Consider the following 20,822-nt stretch of genomic DNA (forward strand, 5'->3'; position numbering starts at 1 on the left):
ATACCAAATATCATATACTAAAAATATGGAATGGGGAAACAATTCCACCAATTCGGTTCAACTAAGCTGAATACCCCAACCCCAAATGTCTGCAACAGAGAGTAGAATGTTTAGCACACAGGTAATGTCAAATCTAGTCCTGCACCTGTGAAAGCCAGTGTCCCACAAAGACTCATTGCTTTTCTTCATTTTCATTAATGATCTTCCATTTCCAACGAAACCTCTTTGACAGATTTGTGTGCTGATGATAGCACATTAGATACTTCTGGTCCATCTATTAACGAGGCTAAGGTCAATTTCAATGAGAAGCTTACAAATACTAAACAGAGACTATACAATACTTCTGAAAGAAAGAAAAGTCAACTTACGTTAAAAACTACTAAATAAGAAACTGACTCACATGGACAGAAGCAACCTGACTTAACTATTAAAAATTCACATACAAAATGTTCCCACTTACGAGTTTCTGTGTGTGTATGTGCATGAGAGAGAGACAGCATACTAACATTGTATGATCGCAAGCATGAGCTAGTGAACTTGCATATTCCATTGCAAATGTACAAATGATACGATCAATAAGAGTTCAGGTAAAACAGATTTCAGACATATGTCACTGAGCATGCTTGCATAAACCAGTACATGTGTGCATGGAGAAATTCTCAGGAATAATAGCATGCAATTAACAAAGTAGCCATCAGTAAATGAATCATTTATGCAAGTATGTTCGTATGCAAGAATGCTAATAATTTCTGTTCCAGTCAAACATACCGTGTATGGGAATGCACTTTTCATGTGGATCACTCACCTACAGATGCAATTTAGAGTTTTCTTTAATGTTCATGAAACTGCCTTCCCTGGGTACCATGTTATCGATAAAAAAAACTGCCCTGAACAGAAAATTTTTGAATTTTAAAAAATACTTTAGCATGAAAATAGAAAATTGTTAGCGAAATATTATTTAAAATTCTTCTTTTTTAAAATATTTTCACATGTGAACATTTTAATATTTCCCACAATGTGATGCTTAAATGTATGTGCCTGTTTTACTTGCAAAAGAAAAATGAGCAATTTGTGCACTTGATTAATAATGGAAAATGCATTACCTATCACGCGTGTAAATTATTTTTGCCAAAGAGATATGTGACTCACAACCATTTGTTTTTTGACAAAGTTGTATTTCTTCTACTACCCTGACAAAAATTTCAAAAGCCATCACTCAATCTGACTTGTTTTTGAGGTAAAACAGAGTAAAATATCTTACAAAAGGTGATTTAGTGCAACAGAGTATGCCATCCCAAAGTAACTGCTGGTAGCTTTTATTATAAGCCTACTGAACTTACGAAAATGACATGGGGTGGTGTGCTGAAGCGCATGTTTAATCTTTGAAGCTTAGATTCATCACCAAGTTTGTTAAACAATAAAAATAATTTAAAAAATCCAGAATAAATTCTGCATATATTTCAATGTGGTATAAAAAATGACATATTTTGCCACTCAATGAAATATATCAAGCATTAACATTGGGAAGAAAAATTGTATATGAGAAAAAACCTTACAAATGAAAAATATATGACCAGAAGAGAACACAGATCTTTTAAATCCAGTAAATGCTTCAGGTATTACATACACTAAATAAAAGCAGTTACGAATCAATTGTGTAGTAAAAGAAGACTACCATGAATAGCACATTATATGTTTGCGTCATGTTTAATAGTCTATCTATGTCGATAACTGAAATTTGTGTTCTGAACCATATTTCTTCTATCACTTTCTGTGACCTTCACTTTCGACCTTTCTACCCTCCCACCTCCCAGTTTTCTCTTTACCCAAAAGTGAAAGCAATCCACACAGTTTGGTTAAGTCTGTGGTGTTGAGCTTGTGTCACTGTACAGAAACCATTTTTCTTCTTTCAGCCACTGTGATACTGACCTATGACACCAATATCAACAGGTTTATTTTCTTACCCCAAGTGCAAACCATCCACAAGGTTTCATTATTGTCTGTGATGTAGAAATGATGTTATTGTATGAAAACAATTTTTTATTCATTCAGTCACACTAACCTTGATCCTTGACTTTTTCAGTCCAAAACTGGTAGGATTCTTCTTTCCCCCACATGCAAGCTATATTAAAAATTTGGTGACCATAGCCGGTGGTAAACGCAAGTCATTTTGTGGAAACCATTTTTGTTCTTTCAGCTGCTGTGACCTTAACCTTTAACCTTTTGACCCACAAATCAGTCGGGTTCTTCTTTATCCCAAGTGCAAATTATCCGAAAAAGACTGATAACTGAAGATTGTGGACAAATCAAGCTATTGTGTGGGAACCATTTTTCTCTTTTCAGTCACTGACAACTTTGGAGCTTTTAAGCCCAAATTCTATACAGATTTTCTTGACCCGAAATACAAGATATCCATACAATTTTGTACCTGTAGATTGTGGACACATTGTGCAGAACCAACTTGACAAAAGATGGATGGACGGACAACAAGTTTATATAACACTGTATAGCAGGCATTTAAATTATTGTCAATCAAGAATTCAAAGAAACATTGTATGGTTACAAAAATTCTAAATTACAGTGAGATTCACTACAACTGTACTCACGTACAAAAATTGGTAATATGGGGAAAAACAATTTGGAAAAATGGTAAACAGCATGCTGCTCTGAATACATTACTGGCTGAACTTCTATAATAAATAAGATAATTGAAGCTCTGTGTATTCTAATAGGCTTCAATATTATGCCTTATGTATCTAGTCTTGATGTTATTAATGCATTTATGCTTCAGCTTTCATATTTCACAAAAATACCAAAAGCTTCCTCCAGTTGTCTTAGCAACAGTCTTCTCACTTGGTTGATGCAGCACCTTCACATTCCAACTCTGTACCACACCTTCATGTGCCACACTCGGCCAATGAAATAGTACACAAGAAGTATTCCAATTATCTGGAAAATGAAAAATAAAAATGCAAATTTAATTTTTCATACTGCATGAATGATTCACAAAGCAAAATTAAACAATAAACAAGAGGGCAAAGTGGACCTGCCTAAAAGCCAAATGCAAGAATAAATTAGGTAAGAAATTTTATAGCAGTAGGATGCATTCTAAAGAAATATCTTACTATGCTGCTTACTGTTTATATTATGAGAACAACTGTTTCAAGGTTTCCTTATATTTTGTATCTTTATCCGCATATGATGGTAAATCAGTATCATTTACTGAATAAAGGATGAGCCCTCTGCCAGGATGCTTTTGTCAAATGTGGCTAAATTCTGTTTCAGCAGTTTTCGAGAAGAATTTGATGAATTTATTGTTCTAATTTTTAGTAGTGGCAGCAATATTTTGTTGCAGATCAGCAATATTTCATCAAAACTGACAGCCAAGATGATTTGTCAAATTTGGTCAAATTCTGTTTAGTTATTTTTTATAGATGTAATTTCAATGGTTTTAAAAAAAACTGTAGAGGTGGCTATAGTTTTTAATCTTGAAATGGAACCATCTCTACCAAACTAAAAACCTTCTATGCCAGGATGCTTTCAGTGAAATTTAGTCATAATTTTTTTAGCCATTTTTGAGAAGTCATAAATTAGTTTCCTTAGTTGTTGTTGTAGGGTTTAATGCCATTTTCAGACCTGCCAACCCTGACGAGTCCATCTCAGTAAGTCGTTTGATTTTTTTTCCTAAAGTTTGATTAGTTTTCAGTAAAAGGTGTAAAAAATATCATAAACTGGTAATGTAAAACTGGAAAATGTAATTAAAGATCAGTATTCTAAACATGCAACATATTTATAGATAGACTTTATTTACCACTAGTACAGTTGCATAAACTCTATTTCCAAACCCTATGTAGCTCAATTTTTTGTTGCTATCTCCCAATTTGAAGTAATTCTTGGAAATTCTTTTTCCATTTCACATGATGACGGCAATCATATCTCCCGCCATGAGACATACTCAAATTGGCACGTGATGTCCAATAAATGTAATTGTGTCCCTTCCAGCTTTTATTCACAAGAATGAGAATATTCCTTTTTATTATTCTGTGTTTATTATTAACACTTTTCAAGAGGCTTATTTTCCCTTTTGTCTTAAACATGCAACACTTGCTGGAAGCCATATTTAAAAAGATTCTATAATCAAAAGTTTGATCATGCAGACACTTCGCATGACCAAATAAGTGCAGTTTAAAGCATCTGAGGTGCTGCTGTACAGTTAGTCTGGTTCCCTGACTAATTTCACTAATTCTGATATGAAGCCCAGATCCAAATCAAACACGGATGAAAAAATTTTCCAGATTTTTTGGCAATAATCATTTTTCTGTAGTTTTTGGTTTTATGCCATAAGTCCATATATTAAGGGTAATTTTTGTAAGACTTACAGCAAAACCATAAAGGTTGCAAGGTCTGCATTTTTCAGCACAAGATAGGCTATACCTGGCAGCTGGTATAAATGATGGAGGAAGAACCCGGGAAAACCCCGGAAAGAACCACCAACCCATGAGAAGCTACTGGCAAGCTTTCTCATATACCCACAATGGCTGAACCTGAGACTTGAACACATGCAGAGAGAGATGAGATGGCAGTGATCCGTAACAGTAAGCGCTTTAGATCACTCGGCCACTTGTGGCCCCCTGTTTTGTTAGTAACAGTGGCCATATTTAGTAGTGCATTGGCATATATGTGCATTCATGAAAGGCTTTCATGCCAGGATGCCATCTGCCATCTTTAGTTGAAATTGGTAAGGTGGTTTTTGAGAAGTTGCAAATAGCAATTGTTGATGGATGCATAAATGACAATGTGTGATTGACAACAGATGACACATGACAGATGCAGAGTCATAACATAGCAATTGTTGATAGATGCATGATGGACTATGCATGGTTGACAACAGATGACACATGACAGATGCAGGACAAAATATCAGCTCATTTAAATTTACAGCTAGGTGATGTAGTGAGCTAATAAATAAATAATGAAACTTGACTGGATTGGATTTGAAAGAGAACATCAAAAACTGCAAATTTTAAGGTCAGATATACTAAATCTCTTTTTGTATGTGAATTAGAATATACATATAACAAATACTACTTAATAAGGCCACCTGCTCAAAAAACAAGTCGACTGCGTTTGAACAAAGTAACATATTAGAATCCATTCACTGGCATCTCTGAGTTTAGACATTTTTGGATGCAGGACATTACTAATGTTGATGTCCGAGTTAATAAATACTTTTTTGTTTTTTTGTTTTTGTTTGAATAAATTTTCTTAGATTGCAAGAAAGCCATATATTTTGGTGCTCAAATTCAAGATTAGGGATTTGGGAATTAAACTATCTTTGTAGATCAATCAGTCGGTATGATTTTTGGCAAAAAAATTAAAAAAAAGGTATACCTAAAAAAAGAATTCAGAATAGTTAATGTATATTTCCTTATTTTTATTAAAATTCTTTATTAGTAAATAAAGTATTACTGGTTCCTCAAGCTGGATTAAACTGTAATGGTATATTTTACCTGAGGAATGGCAGTTCCCAATGCACATGCTCCAACTATGTCCATCTGAAGTGCAAGCCAGGCAAGAAATTTATCTGTACATCCCATCGTGTTGATTTTATCCTCTGGAACCTGAAAGAGATCAACTAGGCCTTGCAAATCTTCAAAACAAGCCAGTTAATAAGGATAAAGAATGCACTACTGAAATGAGTAAAAAAAGCTCAGTAAACAAGATTTCTGCACATTGTTATCTCTTGCCTACTTGCACACAATATGATCAATAAACTTAACCTAAAAACATGACCATGATAAATTGTATATGTACACTGCTTACAGACCGTACAGATATGCAAATGTTTCTGAGAAAGAGCTAATCCTAGAACTTTAAAAAAATTACAAGTGTGTGAAAGGTGTATCAATGTCACCTATGTTTCACTTTCATGAACAGTACTCTTCAAGATGATTGGTTAATGTTAAATGTCACATGAACCAATCAAAGGTTACATAGTGCCATGGCAAACGGAGTAAAGGGCCTTAATCAGAGACACACCATAATGGCACTTGCATATGAATGAGAAAATGTCTTGAGTTATGCCATTTATAAGCAACATCCCATGTAAAGGTATGAAGTTACTTGTCAAGGGCCATAACTCTATCCAGGAATGGAATTTACAACATACAACTCATAAAACACATCTAGATCTATGAGACAATATTCATACCAAACTGCATCAGAATATGTTGAATTGTTCTTCAGCTATGCCAGCATCATCCCATGTGAAATCATTAACTGGCAAAGGCCAGATCTATATCAAACAAGAGGCCCTAGTGAGTCATACATCACTGACACCTGGTAGTTGACATGGATCAGCTTGTGAATGTAAATTCTTACACATATTTAACTGCAGAGTGGAAAGAAAACTTTTGAGCACATAGTTGCTACATTGTCAGTTAATGTTGGTGCGATTTATTTTCTTTCTCTGCACAAAAAGGACAAATCAATTATAATGCATGCATCATACTTTAAAAAATAATTTTGTATCTGTTACATATTTTTTTTCTGCCTGGGGAAAAAGTTTACATAACGCCAAACATGTGATTCTAAATAATCCATATCACTGGTTACTTCTGTTGCTTTCCTCTAACCAGAAATCTAGGTCAGTAGGATGCTTTCTGTTGAAATTTCTTCTGATACTGTTCATTGCATATGTTATTAAAGCAATTGTTTAAAGGTTTCGTTAGTTTTGGTATCTTCATCCATACCTGATGGCACAGAAGCAGCATTTGTCCAATACTGAAAAGTCCCTGTACTAGAATTTTTTTGAGTCAAAGTTGCAAAAATTCTGTTCTGCAATTCTTAGGGTAAAGCTGTGCAACTGTTTGTCTCTTTCAATAACTGCAGTTGTATTTTGACTACAAAACTGCATCACCTGTATAAATCTGAAACACATCCAATTAGGGATTCCTTCTGTCAATTTGATCAGTCTGTTAATTGCTTTGTTTGTTTTTTTAAAATTAGTTATTCAAGGCTATTCTATTCTTAGCAACAGCAGCCATATTTGATGGCAAATTGGTATCATTTCTACAAATTGAAAAGCCTTTAATGCCATTATGCTTTATGTAAAATTTGACCTGATTCTGTTTAGTGCTTATTTCTATATGCAAGCTTTAATAAGAATTTCCATTTTTATAAATGGTGGCCATTCCTGATGGTAAAATCATCATTTATGTCAATATGAAAGCTTTTTTACCAGAGAGTTTTCTTTAAAGTTTGGTAAAATTATGTTGTGTAATATCCCCCACAGAAACCATTTGAAAGTTGTTTTATTTCTTGCAACAGAGAATACTATCTCAGTATGCAGACACCTTTTTACACTGGGATTTAGCATGAATATTGATAAAACTGATGCTATTTGGTTTGGAAGTAAAGTTGGAAATGAGGATAGATTTGGTCTTAGTAATCAAATAAATTGTGGGGGGGGGGGAGGAGCAGTGAGTTCAATTACTAGGTATACAGTTTTAAACCAAGCTTGTAAAAATGGTACAAATAAATTATGAAAATAAAATTAAAGAAATAAAAACATATCAAGTCATTGATCAAAAAGAACCCTTACACCGTTTTGTAAATTTCAAGTCATAAAAAGCGTTTCCTAAAATAAGCTGTATACTTCCATATAAAAATTCTCATCAAAATTAACAATATATTTCAAAAATTATCTGAAACAATTCAGTTGATAAAATAGTAAGTTGTTGAAAATGATCGTGATAAGGGAGGTCTGAGAATAATATATTTACATTTGTTGATGCATTAAAGATCACATGGAGTGTACATCTTACAACTACATGTATAATATGGAAACACATCTAATACGCATCTTGCCAAAGTGTCCACTTCTTTCAGGTTACTACGTAAAGAAAAAAAATAGGTTACTGTGTACATTTTATTGAAATGTTTCCTGGATCACTTTTGAAGATACTTTTTCAGTTGATACACCTGTTGACCTTTTAGATAACGTAAGAGTAGATGGTAAATCTGTTGTTTTTAATTAGAACATGAATTTGTTTGAACACAGAGTTAGAAGAATTAATGGCTTCTGGTGGACAATAGTTTAGTATGAATCAGACTCAGCTTTTTAAACGAACAGTCTGATTAAGAAAGCTGAATAAGAGCAGTAACTGAATATCATAGTTGGAATTAAATGAATTAGGCTGGAGGGGACTAAAGCACCCCAGCAGATGGGAGGGAATGCCTCCACATCCATTCTGTCATTACATTCCTTAAGTTTATATTCTATCGGAAGCGAAAGTGACCATATGTGGGAAATTCATGTTGCAAGAAATGAAATCACGAACAAAAAGAGAAAATGGAAGAGCCTGTTACAAAACACCCAGAAATACCAATTACATACTCTACATCCGGTAAGGATTAATATCTCTGTTCCAATGGGAGTCCAGATATTTTTAACTTATTTATTATATTTCCTCCCATGAGAACTCAGATGTTCTGGCCCCACAGTCAGATTGCTGGAATATTCTACTCTCTTGAGGAAACACTATCCTCAATATGCTGCCATTACTTTTCATAAACCTTGATGCAACCACCCTGCTACGTGACTGCAACACATCAAAATGGAATACCAATGTGTTTATTTTGATGTGAAATCCACAGATCGCCAATCAATAGGGTGATAAAACAAAATTATACACACTGGAATCAGAGTGTTATGCCATCTATGCTGTAAAAACTTCAAAAGAAAAGATCTGTTCAACCACGAGAAAAAAAGTGCACCTGGTATACCAAGTCAAGAGAAACCAAATAGGAACCATTTACAAAATGGATGTACTGAAGAACAGTTCCTATCAGATTTAATGGGATTTTATATGCCATACATTTTGGAAATCAATTCTCATGAAGAGTTTGTTCCAGAAGACCTCAGGATTCCAACAATGGATTGCATCTTAGCATCGATGAGAGCAAATGGAGTCAACTCACTGTACACAGAACCCAAGAAACTGAGTCACATTCTGGTGGAATCATACATCATCTGTATGTCAAGCCTACTAATAACCAAATAATCCGACAGGGACTAAATATCAATCATCAATTCATCTAGAGACACTGTTTCAACTGATAAATTTTATAACAGCATGGCAGTCTTATTTATAGCATCACAGAAACTGACTTAGTTTAGAAAATAAAGCATCTGTATGTTTTCTAGTCATTTCTTTGTTTATACCCTTCATTAAAAAACAAATTTCTGTTTTATCTGTCACTGCAACAGAATGGTTTAATTTGAAAACTGGATTCTGCAACAATAGGTTGTTACATTATGACTGTCATATGACCTAACTTATAGCAATACCGGCTATACCGGCGACACCGGCAACAAGGGGTATATGAAAACCCCTCACTGACAAGACAAAGTGATCAGTTGAACAAGTGATTCAACCAAAATTATTCCCTCTCATGAGTTACTAGACATATTCCGAAATAATCTAAAAATGGCCAACACACTGAAATACAATACAGGGACTTCAAACAGTTTGATGAGGAAATATTCTTAAATGATTTAGTTTGCAAACCCTTCCAATCGGTCTGCAATATAGCTGATGTCAACACTGCCTTAGACCAATGGTATCAGATGTTCAATGCAGCCTTAGACAAGCATGCCCCAATTAAAACAAAAAGGGTTAAACGCCAAATTATACCCAAGTGGATTAATCCTGAGATCAATGAGGCTAGGCACCTAAGAGATAATTTCCACAAGAAAAAAGACATGAAAAACTATAGAAGGTAGAGGAATAAAACTAAGCACCTGATAGATAAGGCAAAAGAGAACTACTATAAACAGGCTATTGATGAAAGTAAGAGTACCAAGACATTGTGGAAGCATCTAAAAGAGCTGAACCCACCTAATAACAGTTGTCTTCCCCCTAGACTTGAGCAAAACGATGATATAGCAACATTTGTACAAGACATTGTGGAAATATTCAACAATTTCTTCATAAGCATCTCCAGTAACAGTATTCAGAACCAAACTAACATCCCAATTGAACTTGATGCTCTTCTATCATTTATAAGAGCTAAAATTCCTGATAATAATTATTTTTCAATAGCTAATGTTAGTGAAGCTGATGTTTTTGATATGCTAATTAAGGTGAATATTAATAAATCCTCTGGATTGGATGGTATTGGTCCATGAATTCTTAAAATTGCTGCACCAGTAATAACAAAGTCACTAACGCATATCATAAACTTAAGTATAATGTGTGGTAATTTTCCAGAAACACTGAAATGTGCAAAGGTTACACCTATCTTTAAGAAAGGAGAAAAGAAGGATCCAGGAAATTACAGACCAATATCAATTATACCTGTATTGTTAAAACCATTTGAAAAACATGCAGCCATTCTGGTCTGTAAATTTTTTGAAACATACTCTATTTCATAAAGCGCAATCAGGATTTAGAAAGTACCACTCATACCAAACAGAAGTTACCAGATTAATAGATCTTTGGTTGAAGGAAATGGATAATGGACATATGACTGGGATTGTTTTCCATGACTTAAAGAAAGCCTTTGATCTTGTTGATCATGAAATTCTGTTGCAAAAGTTGAACTGCTACAGGTTTGACAATCCTTCTTTAAACTGGTTTTGATCATACCTAAACCAAAGGTCTCAACAAGTAAGCATTGGCAATATTAGCTCTCAAACTCGCACTATTCATTCAGGGGTCCCTCAAGGCTCTTCCTTATCTATATCAATGATCTACCATTAAAAAATGAATCCACAAATACAGATTTGTTTGCAGATGATGCAACCCTGTATACATCTAGTTCTGATACTGAAGTTATCCAAATTAGATTAAACTCAGAACTTATTAGAGTCCAAAACTGGGCACAACAAAATAGGATGGTAATTAATGAAGGTAAAACAAAATGTATGATTTTGGGGACATCACAAAAGCTACACAAGTCAGGGAACCCAAAACTATCTCTTGTAATAAATAATCATCCATTAGAAAATGTCAAACATGAAAGGCTTGTAGGTATCTCCGCAGATAATAATTTATTATGAACGACCATATTGATAAGCTTTGTAAAACACTGTCATCCAAAATTGCCCTTCCCAGCAGAATCAAGAAATATTACATATGGAAACTCCCAATCTATACTACAAGTCATATATTCTTCCAACAATGGATTATTGCTCAAATGTATGGGGAAACTGTGCTAAATCTGAGCTTGACAGGATTTATAAAAATTCAGAAATGATCAGCACGTGTAATTTTAGATGCATCTGTTGATCATCCCTCAAAAGCATTATTTACACAACTCAAATGGTTCACAATATAGATTTTCACAAGGCATTTCTTTTATATAAATGTCTACATGGAACTGCACCAGTGTATCTTCAGGATTTATTCAGGCCTTTTTCAACACAATACCAGTTGACACCAATATCACATGGAAACCTTCTACCACCAAAACCAAGAACAGAGCAATTTAAAAAGAGTTTCCAATACTCTGGTACAGTTCTGTGGAATAAGCTTCCACTACATGTAAAATCTGCTGAAAATATTAGAGTATTTAAGAAAAGATATCATGAGCATGTATGTGTTTCTAATAGATAATTGAATTTAGTATTTTAATACTAAACATGTTAAAATAAAAAGTAATTATTGCTATCTTCATATAATGTGCATTGTTATACTCTCCTTAAAAGGGCCTCAAGGGAGAATAGTCCTTGACTAATGAGTCACCCTCTATAAATAAAGCATTATTATTATTATTATTATTATTATTACAATAGAAATGAAACTGGTCAGGGACTGGAGGTGACTAGAGCACCCCAGCAGATGGGAGGGAATGCCTCCACATCCATTCAGTCATTTATCTTCGTCAAGTTTATATTCTATCAGAAGTGAAGGCGACCCTCTGCAGGAAACTAATTTGATAAATCCCCAAACCACGGTCATCCCGATAAATCTATACGAGTGCATAAGCACTCGAGTCTAGTTCTTCTATGCATACAGTTGTTGGAAGAAATGAAATCACGAACGAAAAGAGAAACTGGAAGAGCCTGTTACAAAATGCCCAGTAGCCAAGTGTCTGGTATTACCTTCTTAAGTTACACTATTTATCGGAAAGATAGAGAACTTTATTAGATATACCAATTACATACTCTGCAGCCAAAAGGGTTAACATCTCTGTTCCAATGGGAGTCCAGGCATGTTAAACTTGATCAAAAAGGATGATAGCTGTCAAAACTGGATACAAAAGATGAAACAACAAAATCTGCAAAATGCAAATCTAGACTATGGAGTTCATCTATCGGTGGCATAAATTTATTTGCAGGGACTGCAGAACTTGGCTGGTTACAAAATGTGGCAATAGAGAGACAGATGCACAGAAAATTGATTACTACCAGGATTGTACTTCTTGATGCCCTAATAATACTTGTATCAAAAGGGAATGGAATAGTTTCTCTTAATATTAAATACATCCAATTAAAAATGGTACAAGTCAAAACACTAAAAATACTTGCATCAAAAGGGAATGGAATAGTTTTTCTCAATATTAAATACAGCCAATTAAAAATGGTACAAGTCAATACACTGCAGATACTAGTCTCTGGAGTTTCTATGCTGAGATATATGAATGGGTTGTTCTTTTTGGTTTAACTACTCTTGTTACTTGCATATGCAAGTCAAATGGAGCCATAAAACTGATAAATAATGATGGACATTGTTGAAAATCAACATCAAACATGTCTTTGTTATAAGTTTTCAGATCATATTGGTGGACAATATTATTTTTTACCCATTTTGTTCAAAGTAAGAGAAGTTTTGTTTGCAATTGAAATATAATTTAATTAATACAGTGCCCAGTTGTTGAAGGAAAAATAAAACAAGAAGATATGCTACCTATAAAAGAATAGCAATAGTTCAAATTGTAATACTGTGAAGATTTAAAGGAGCATCTTTTGTTGAATATCACAAGGTTTTATATTTTATATATTCATTATTAAAAATTAAAATTAATAAATGAGGAATTTATATCAAATGCAGTATGGAATTCCATTTTAAAATTGTTTCTTTTGAGAAAAAGCACATTTGCTCACAGGAAAGGATCCATGATAGAAACAGGTATGCATACAACATTAGTTACTATGGCATTTAATTTAAAAGTTTAAAATAATTTGAATTTAAGACAAGTAAACTGTTTTGCAGCTCTTTATGATAGCTGGTGTCTTTTAAGTCATGCTGCTGACACTCTATGTTGATCATAAATGCCACTTAAAAAGTATATCCGAAACTGTATTTGCCTGGCTAAGTGAAAATATCATGAATCAAAAGAAAAAAATACTGGCTTGGCGGATTCTTAGTTTTGTGTAACATTTACTTATTATATATGCCTGATAGGATTCATGTCCACCCTGCTGAATGCCGACTAACATATATGCTCAATTATAGGCCTTCCAATTGACAACAATATAGACCTTATATGCTAGCGTATAATACACCAGCAAATCTACCGTATTTAATTGCGTATAAGCCCATTGATGTATAAGCCAACTCCCAAACTAAACATTAAAAAGTGCATAACCCGTGTATAAGACTCTTTTTCTTACATGCCTATGTCTTAGGACACTGACAAAATTATTGCTTCGTGTCCCAAGATTTACAGCCATTACAGTAGTCAACAAAAAGACATAAAAGTGTCAAGTTTAGACATTGGCCACGGATAAGCCGATCCCCCTTCTTCCAGGTCTTTATTTTTTCCTAAATTATTCATCTTATATGCAAATATATATGGTAGGTGTGTACAGTTTGCATTTGGACTCAAGCCACCACATCCAATCAAACTTATGTTGTTCAAATTTGAACACTGTTCTTATATGATAGAAACAAGGGGAGCACACAACTTGAATGGGCTGATAAATAAGCAACTTCCCACTGCTGGTCCATGTTTGCAGAAATACTTTTCACTCAAACAGACCTGTAATGGCTTCCCTCTGGTACATAATCATACTTCTGATGTTCAACTTACAAAGTATCCTTTTTTGGTCAATTGCCTCCACAATTTTCAGCTGATGTACAATGCACCATGCTACTGGTTAGTTTGCATTGCATGCTAAGAGAGGCAACTTATGACATCAAACAGATGTTGCTCGGACAAAGCGCCAATATATCTGTTTGATCCGCCAAGGTTTAGTTAGGGCTATCACACTGGAACCTTGGCTTGCGAAGATGGTCACAATGGGACATTTGTCTTTATAACATGTACAGTAAATTCTTGTTATAAGACTTTTATAGTTCTTTTACCAAAACAAATTTTCAATGGTGACTCAACATGCAGTATTATATAACTGTAAATGTGAATTTTTACAATTAAATCTTAAATTTTAAAAAACCTTAATCAGCTAAAGAGGTTTAGCATAACTGATGGGTTAACTGATTTTCCTGATGATGGTGAAAACAATCATGGTAATAATTATAACAACAAAGTGATGATGTTGACATTAAAATGATGATGATGATGATGATAGTTATTATTCTGTGATGTTGAAAATAATAATGACGAAGACACATGTTGTCAGAACACATATTACATTTGTCATATCAGAATATAAAAGATATTTTTTGCAATATTTACTCAGAAACCTTGTACAAAATTATGAATGGAATAATTATGGTTCAATGTCAGGACTTTATACCCTTATCTGACTACAATTTAAGGAGTCATCCATCCTGATAACTAGAACAATTTTAGCAGGTACTTGACAACCCCTGATTAAACATACTTTAATGATACCATACCACCCATATTTTGCTATGTAATTTCACCTTATGTCCACGGTCAAAATTTGATTTGAATTGCAACATTCTGACTTCTAACAATTTGAAAACTTCTCCATCTAGATCAAATACAAACATGTATGGTATACATGAAAGGAAACACGTTTTTAAACTATTTTCCCCCAAATTTTGATCCACAAAAGTATGAGATATATGGTAGTAACAGTAGATATATCTAACCCTTGGTTATCATCAAAGTAAATATAGGTGTCCCAAATGAAACTGGTTTATCTGTGAAACCAGACTTTGCAACAAACCGAGTGATAACCTTCCATATAATACTGTACAATCTAAAACTAATCTAATATTATCACAAGAAATGACCATATAAAGGCAAGAGTTTGAGTTGAGTACTCAAGTTTATAAGTTTCCAGAATACCGGACCTGACCTGACAAAAGCTTTACAGAATTTCTCAAACTTTTTCCTCACACTAAGATTATACTTTATTTTGCTCCTGACACACTGGACTATATTATTATCGTAGCAAAAAAGTTAAGAACAGTTAGGAGGATGAGCAATGATTCTTAAGTTTTAAAATGATACACCTGTGACTTTTTCTACACCTGAAAAATGAATGAAACATAGTATTATTAATTGAACTCTTGAAATGTCTGATTAATGTTCTGTGAAAAATTTGTAGTTGCCAAACAAGTAATAAAATCTACATTGAATTATCTCAGTTTGAGGTAGAACATGTTAAGTGTTACTGGTCTAAGGTTTAAATGTTAATTAGTGAAAGTGAGTTCAGGGTTTCACTGTTAACATAGACAGCCATTAATTAATGTGTACAGCATGCTGCAGAAGAAAACAAGTCCACTGTTAATGGGTCAAGGTCAAAGAAGTTAGTCTAGTATCAAGTCAACTTTAATAGGCAAAGATGCCTCTGTGTGCACATTAATTTTCCTTTATTATTTCTTTTCATTATATCTGCCATATTTGTATAACAAATATTCCTAAAGTGAACCAGAAGTGGTAGCTAGAAACCTGGCATGCCCATAGTGTCTGCTTCTCAGTTAAGAGCTTTTACTTCATTTTAGGCCAGTTGCATCCCTGACTGTCAACAGAACATTTAATTCTGATTCAACAGCTAGGCATAGAAACAATACCTACATTATCATAACACCTTTTTTATTCATCTTGCCAATGAAAGTACGAGGGTTGTGATCACTGAATACAATAAATGGAGAAGGAGCTGAACTAATACACACATGTACTTCCAATGCATTATCATTTGCTTTATTTTGTCGCTAATCATAACAAATAAACAAACAGCATTGTAATTCACCCCTTGCTAAGGATGTAGATACAAGCTTGATTACTGCATTGAATAGGCTTTGTGCTTGGCAGTATTTTTCTAACTTGGTGGTCACAAGGAAGCATATACTAACAGGCACTGAACTCGAACTGCAATATTCAGAGTAACTTCACAACTAACACAAAGTAAGGAAACCATATTTAACTTCACAATGAAGCACTCTTGTATAGGATGAAACATATAATTAACAATAACTGTCATTAAGCTAGCATTTGGAATACCACTCCACTCTGAAAGTAATCTAAAATACTCATTCTTATATGTGACAAATTCTTGTCATGACAACATGGGAAGATAACTCTAAAAGTACTAATCTGATAAAGTCAAATCTTACATAGAACATAAATGCTTTCCAAGATACAAACGCAAAACAAGTTTCATGAAGATATCTTAAATGATTCACAAAATTATTAACCAGAGTTTGAGAGACAAATGGATGGATGGACATAATTCAAACTATATAACAGACATAGAGCCAATTATGACTGTAATCGATTATAATGTGAGCTGTAATCATAATCGTAAATGTGATCATTGATTTCAGAAGCTCTATAATCGTAGTCATCCTTCATTGGCAGTGTAATTACACAGTGTAAACATGATTACAAATGAATACAACCTAAAAAATCACTAATTAAAAATAACTGAAAGAATTATAATCATGTGAACATGATGCAAACAGTGCTAAGTAGAGGTCATTTGTAACATTCATTTATATGTAAATAGTTGGCAATAAACAGTTACATTGTTTTTTTCTTCAGGTTTACAATGTATGATATCTGCCCAGGACATAAAAAGATAAGAAGCAAATACAAATTAATTGTAATCATAACCATAATCATCCACCTGTAATTGTAATCATGGTTTGCAAATAAAGTGTAATCAATTGTAATCATAATCATTGGTACTAAACAACCTGTAATAGTAACTGTAATTGAGCACCTGTAATTGACACCCATGCCTGCTATATAGGCAAAAATCAGACAAGGATTGTCATCATACAAATACCAACTTTCATAAAGAAATATCCAAATTTATGTGATTTTTTTAGTAAAGCCTGTCTTGAAAAGTCACTGCTATGAGAGACTACCTTACCAGGTTCCCATTGCATGGGTTGATTACTTATACAGTGTTATGGTCTCTAAGGAAAGACTAAAAGTCTTGAATGACTATGATTGTTTGGCCAAGGGGGTGGTCTTTCAAGACAGGTTTTAGCAAAGGAACACACTTTCAGTGTGTCTTCCCAATTTTATCCCTATTTACTTATTTTTTAATTATTTTTTGAAAATAGATAATTTCAAAGTGATTTATTTTATAGTTTAAACTTGCAGATTAATTCTGATAAATTCAGTTAGTTTTTGGTAAAGTATAGGTATTTTAAACAAATTCACGGACTTTTCAAGCATAAATCAAACTTTTGAGTTTCAAGGTAATCCATGAATTTTTCAAAGGTTGTACAAACTATGTTCTATTGTATTAAGCAAGCAAATGTGTGATTGACAGATTGACAAGCTGACTTCATTTTACCCCACACCAAAATTTACTCTGTTGGAGGGGAGAGGTATAACTAGAAGTATAAGCGATTAGTGGACCAAAAAGGGCCCTACTCACTTTAATTAGCTTAGCAGAGTTTTAACAGAGGAACTTACGTTGATAAACCAAAAATTTGGAGAATGAGAATTCAGGGTTTTAACTTTGGAACTTTAATTAATTAAAGGTCTCACAGATATAAATGTGTATGAAATCCACAGTTGCTTAGTAATCTATAATGCAGAAACCTAAGTTAGAAGAACTGGCAAGCAGGGGCTGTAGCCCCTGTAAATGATATTGTGGAATACTGGAAATCATGCACATTCAAGTCTCATCAGTTTGAATCCTCATGCCAAATTTAGTTGAAATCCAACAATACCTGGTTTTTAAAAAAAAGTTGCAGAAACCAAAGACAGGAGGTTGGAAAATCAGAGGCATAATTACTGTCAATGCTTTGGAAATAAAAGTCATTAAAAGTCTCATCAAATATAAAGCTGCATACCAAATTTGGTTTAAATTCAACAAATTTTAGTAAGGTTATTCTATAGAAACCAGGCAATCACAAAGCCTAGCTCCTGTAAATGATGTTGTGGAACTCTGAAAATGAGACTAATTCAAGGTCCCATCAATATATAGCTGCATGCCAATTTAACTAAAATCTAATAATAAAGTAATGCTGCAAAACCAAATACAGCAGGATCAACAATCTGGGGGCATAAATCCTGTAAATGATGTTCTGGAATGTCAAAAATCAAATTCATTTAAAGTCTCACTGGTAAAACAATGTATGCCAAATTTGGTTGAAATCATACAATTCTTGGTATGTGTGCGCGTGTGATTTGGATTTTTAATGTAGCTTTAAAAAAAAAATCAGTCATATTGCTACGATGTCTGCAGTGTGGCAGATTATAGCGATGCATTGGGGCATCATGCAAACATGTAGCATCATGTCCCACCCAGTCTGAGGTTGGATGCTCTAACCACTTGGGCACTGGAGCGGTAAAGTTAAGTTGTGGAAACAAAAGTTAGGTCCATTAATGAAGGGCCATAACTCCTGTAAATGATGATACAGAAGACTGAAGATCTAATTCTTTTGAGGTCTCATAAACATACAGCTGCATTCGAAACTTGGTCAAAATCCCATTATTCCCAGAAAAGATATTTTGTGTGTACCCAAGCTGCTGAGAGATGGACCAACAGCTGGACCCATAGATGTTATTACTACAGGGTTCTAATGACTGTTGAGTGCAGTCCAATGAAGGAAATAACAAAAATTTCAGAATACTGGAATATTTAGCATGTTATATACAAGAAAATTAAATATAAACAAGAAATATGTTCTTACTGGATCAAAACAATATTCAAAAACACAATTACTTGCAAACCCCCCCCCCCCATATATATATATATATATATATATATATATATATATATATATATATATATATATATATATATATATATATATATATATATATATATATATATATATATATATATATGTGTGTGTGTGTGTGTGTGTGTGTGTGTGTGTGTAAAGAATTCTGATCTTTAATAATAACACTGCACACAGTTTGTGGTAGCTTGCAACTGTATATTTTCTGTAACAATATTTTTAGTTTTTACTTTATCTTCAGTTAATGATACTTATTCATAGTCATCCTCAAGTATTTGATTTAAATTTATGCATTTTATATCATAAAATTGATTTTTTTTAACCAGTTTTCTTAAGGGGAAAGACTCTGTAACTACCAACCTTTGATTCTCAAAAGTCAGTAATATGGGTTACTTCCCTTGCTTTGATTGTATTTTGAGTGAGAAACTGTGCGTCTCACAAGCAAAAGAAAATTGATTTAAACTTCAAATGATTACCAGGCTTGAAGAAATTACTCTGTCTATTCTTTGCTTCCTCACCCTTCCCCATAGTTTTATACTAAAAAGTAGCACTCTGTTATTTAATTATTCAGTATAATAAAGCTTATGGAACTTTTCTTTGGCTTTTATACCTTTTTATTAAGATTTGGGGGTGATGAATCACATGTGATGATAGTTTAAATAAGTTTGGAATGTCAGCATCTCTTGATGCTTCAAGGGTGTGTGTATTTGTTTTAGTCACAAAAGAGCAATGGCCTCTTATCATTTTGGCCTGTCATGTCGCACACTTATTTGTTTTGTTTGATTGATGTGAATAGGGATGCACTGCATCTTATTTCTGTGAGATTCAGCAAGAAAAGAAATGCAATTTTGAAATTTAAAACATTTAAAACTTGTCTTATAGCCAGTTAGAGATGAAAATACAACGCGTCATGTAATTTGATACCCTGTGATGTCATACTTGCTGATGTCAGCATGCGTTTCTTTTGTGTAGCATGCATGCCATAGAAAGATAACATGAAGATACAAAGGCAGAAAACAATTATTTTAATAACAAGAATAAGCCACTAATAAGTACAATACAACACAGCAACATGTAATGCGGATGCAATTTAGCTATAGACATTGGTATCACATAAAATGCTATCTCACTATTATCCATGCACAAGCATGGCCAATTCTTTCTTACAATTATGCTCCAATATCAACGAGTAAAATACAACTTTTTCTAAAAAATTTAAATCTGGTTATAGGACACACGGTACTAATTATACAGAAGAACTGTGAACCAGTCTAGAAATGAGTGAAGAAATAATAGAGTATTTACGGGTTTGGTGGTCCATAACTGGTTAATAATGAAAATTAAAATTTTAGTAAAAATATCTTTTGAGTGCTTATCCTATATGTAATTTAAAAAAAATATAGACAAATTTCTACTGATGCAATTTTAGCATTCTTACAGGCTTGACTCAGGAGTACTCAATAATGAAAGCAGCACCTGATTCATTTGGTGCAGAATCAATAACATGTGTTTCATGCACATGTATGTAAACAAAATGCCGCGGCTCATATGGTGTTCTCCACACATAAGCTTGCACCAAGGTTAGATGTGCGTGGAGAATTATAGGTCTCATCATCAGCACCCAGACATGTTAAGTTATTGAATTTTGAATATGATGGTGTTTCCATATGTTTACTATTGGAGTTGAATTAGTACCGTGTGTCCTACAGTGCCAACAAGTTGAGCCAATCA

General features: G+C 33.6%; 1 protein-coding gene across 1 annotated transcript in view; it reads right to left on the reverse strand.

Moving 5' to 3' along the window:
* Nucleotides 1-2,633: 2,633 nt before the first annotated feature.
* Nucleotides 2,634-20,822, reverse strand: part of LOC149805900 (tetraspanin-15-like) — a 75,815-nt gene continuing 57,626 nt past the window's right edge. Inside the window, exons 7-8 of the mRNA XM_089950663.1 lie at nt 5,511-5,621; nt 2,634-2,949 (exon numbers count right to left, since the gene is read on the reverse strand). Coding sequence (XP_089806789.1) covers nt 2,872-2,949; nt 5,511-5,621 — 189 coding nt within the window. The 3' untranslated portion in view covers nt 2,634-2,871. The remainder of the gene's footprint in view (nt 2,950-5,510; nt 5,622-20,822) is intronic.

The sequence above is a fragment of the Sinohyriopsis cumingii genome, chromosome 2 (genome assembly GCF_028554795.1).
Source record: "Sinohyriopsis cumingii isolate HCF-2022 chromosome 2, ASM2855479v2, whole genome shotgun sequence".
NCBI classification, from domain to species: domain Eukaryota; kingdom Metazoa; phylum Mollusca; class Bivalvia; order Unionida; family Unionidae; genus Sinohyriopsis; species Sinohyriopsis cumingii.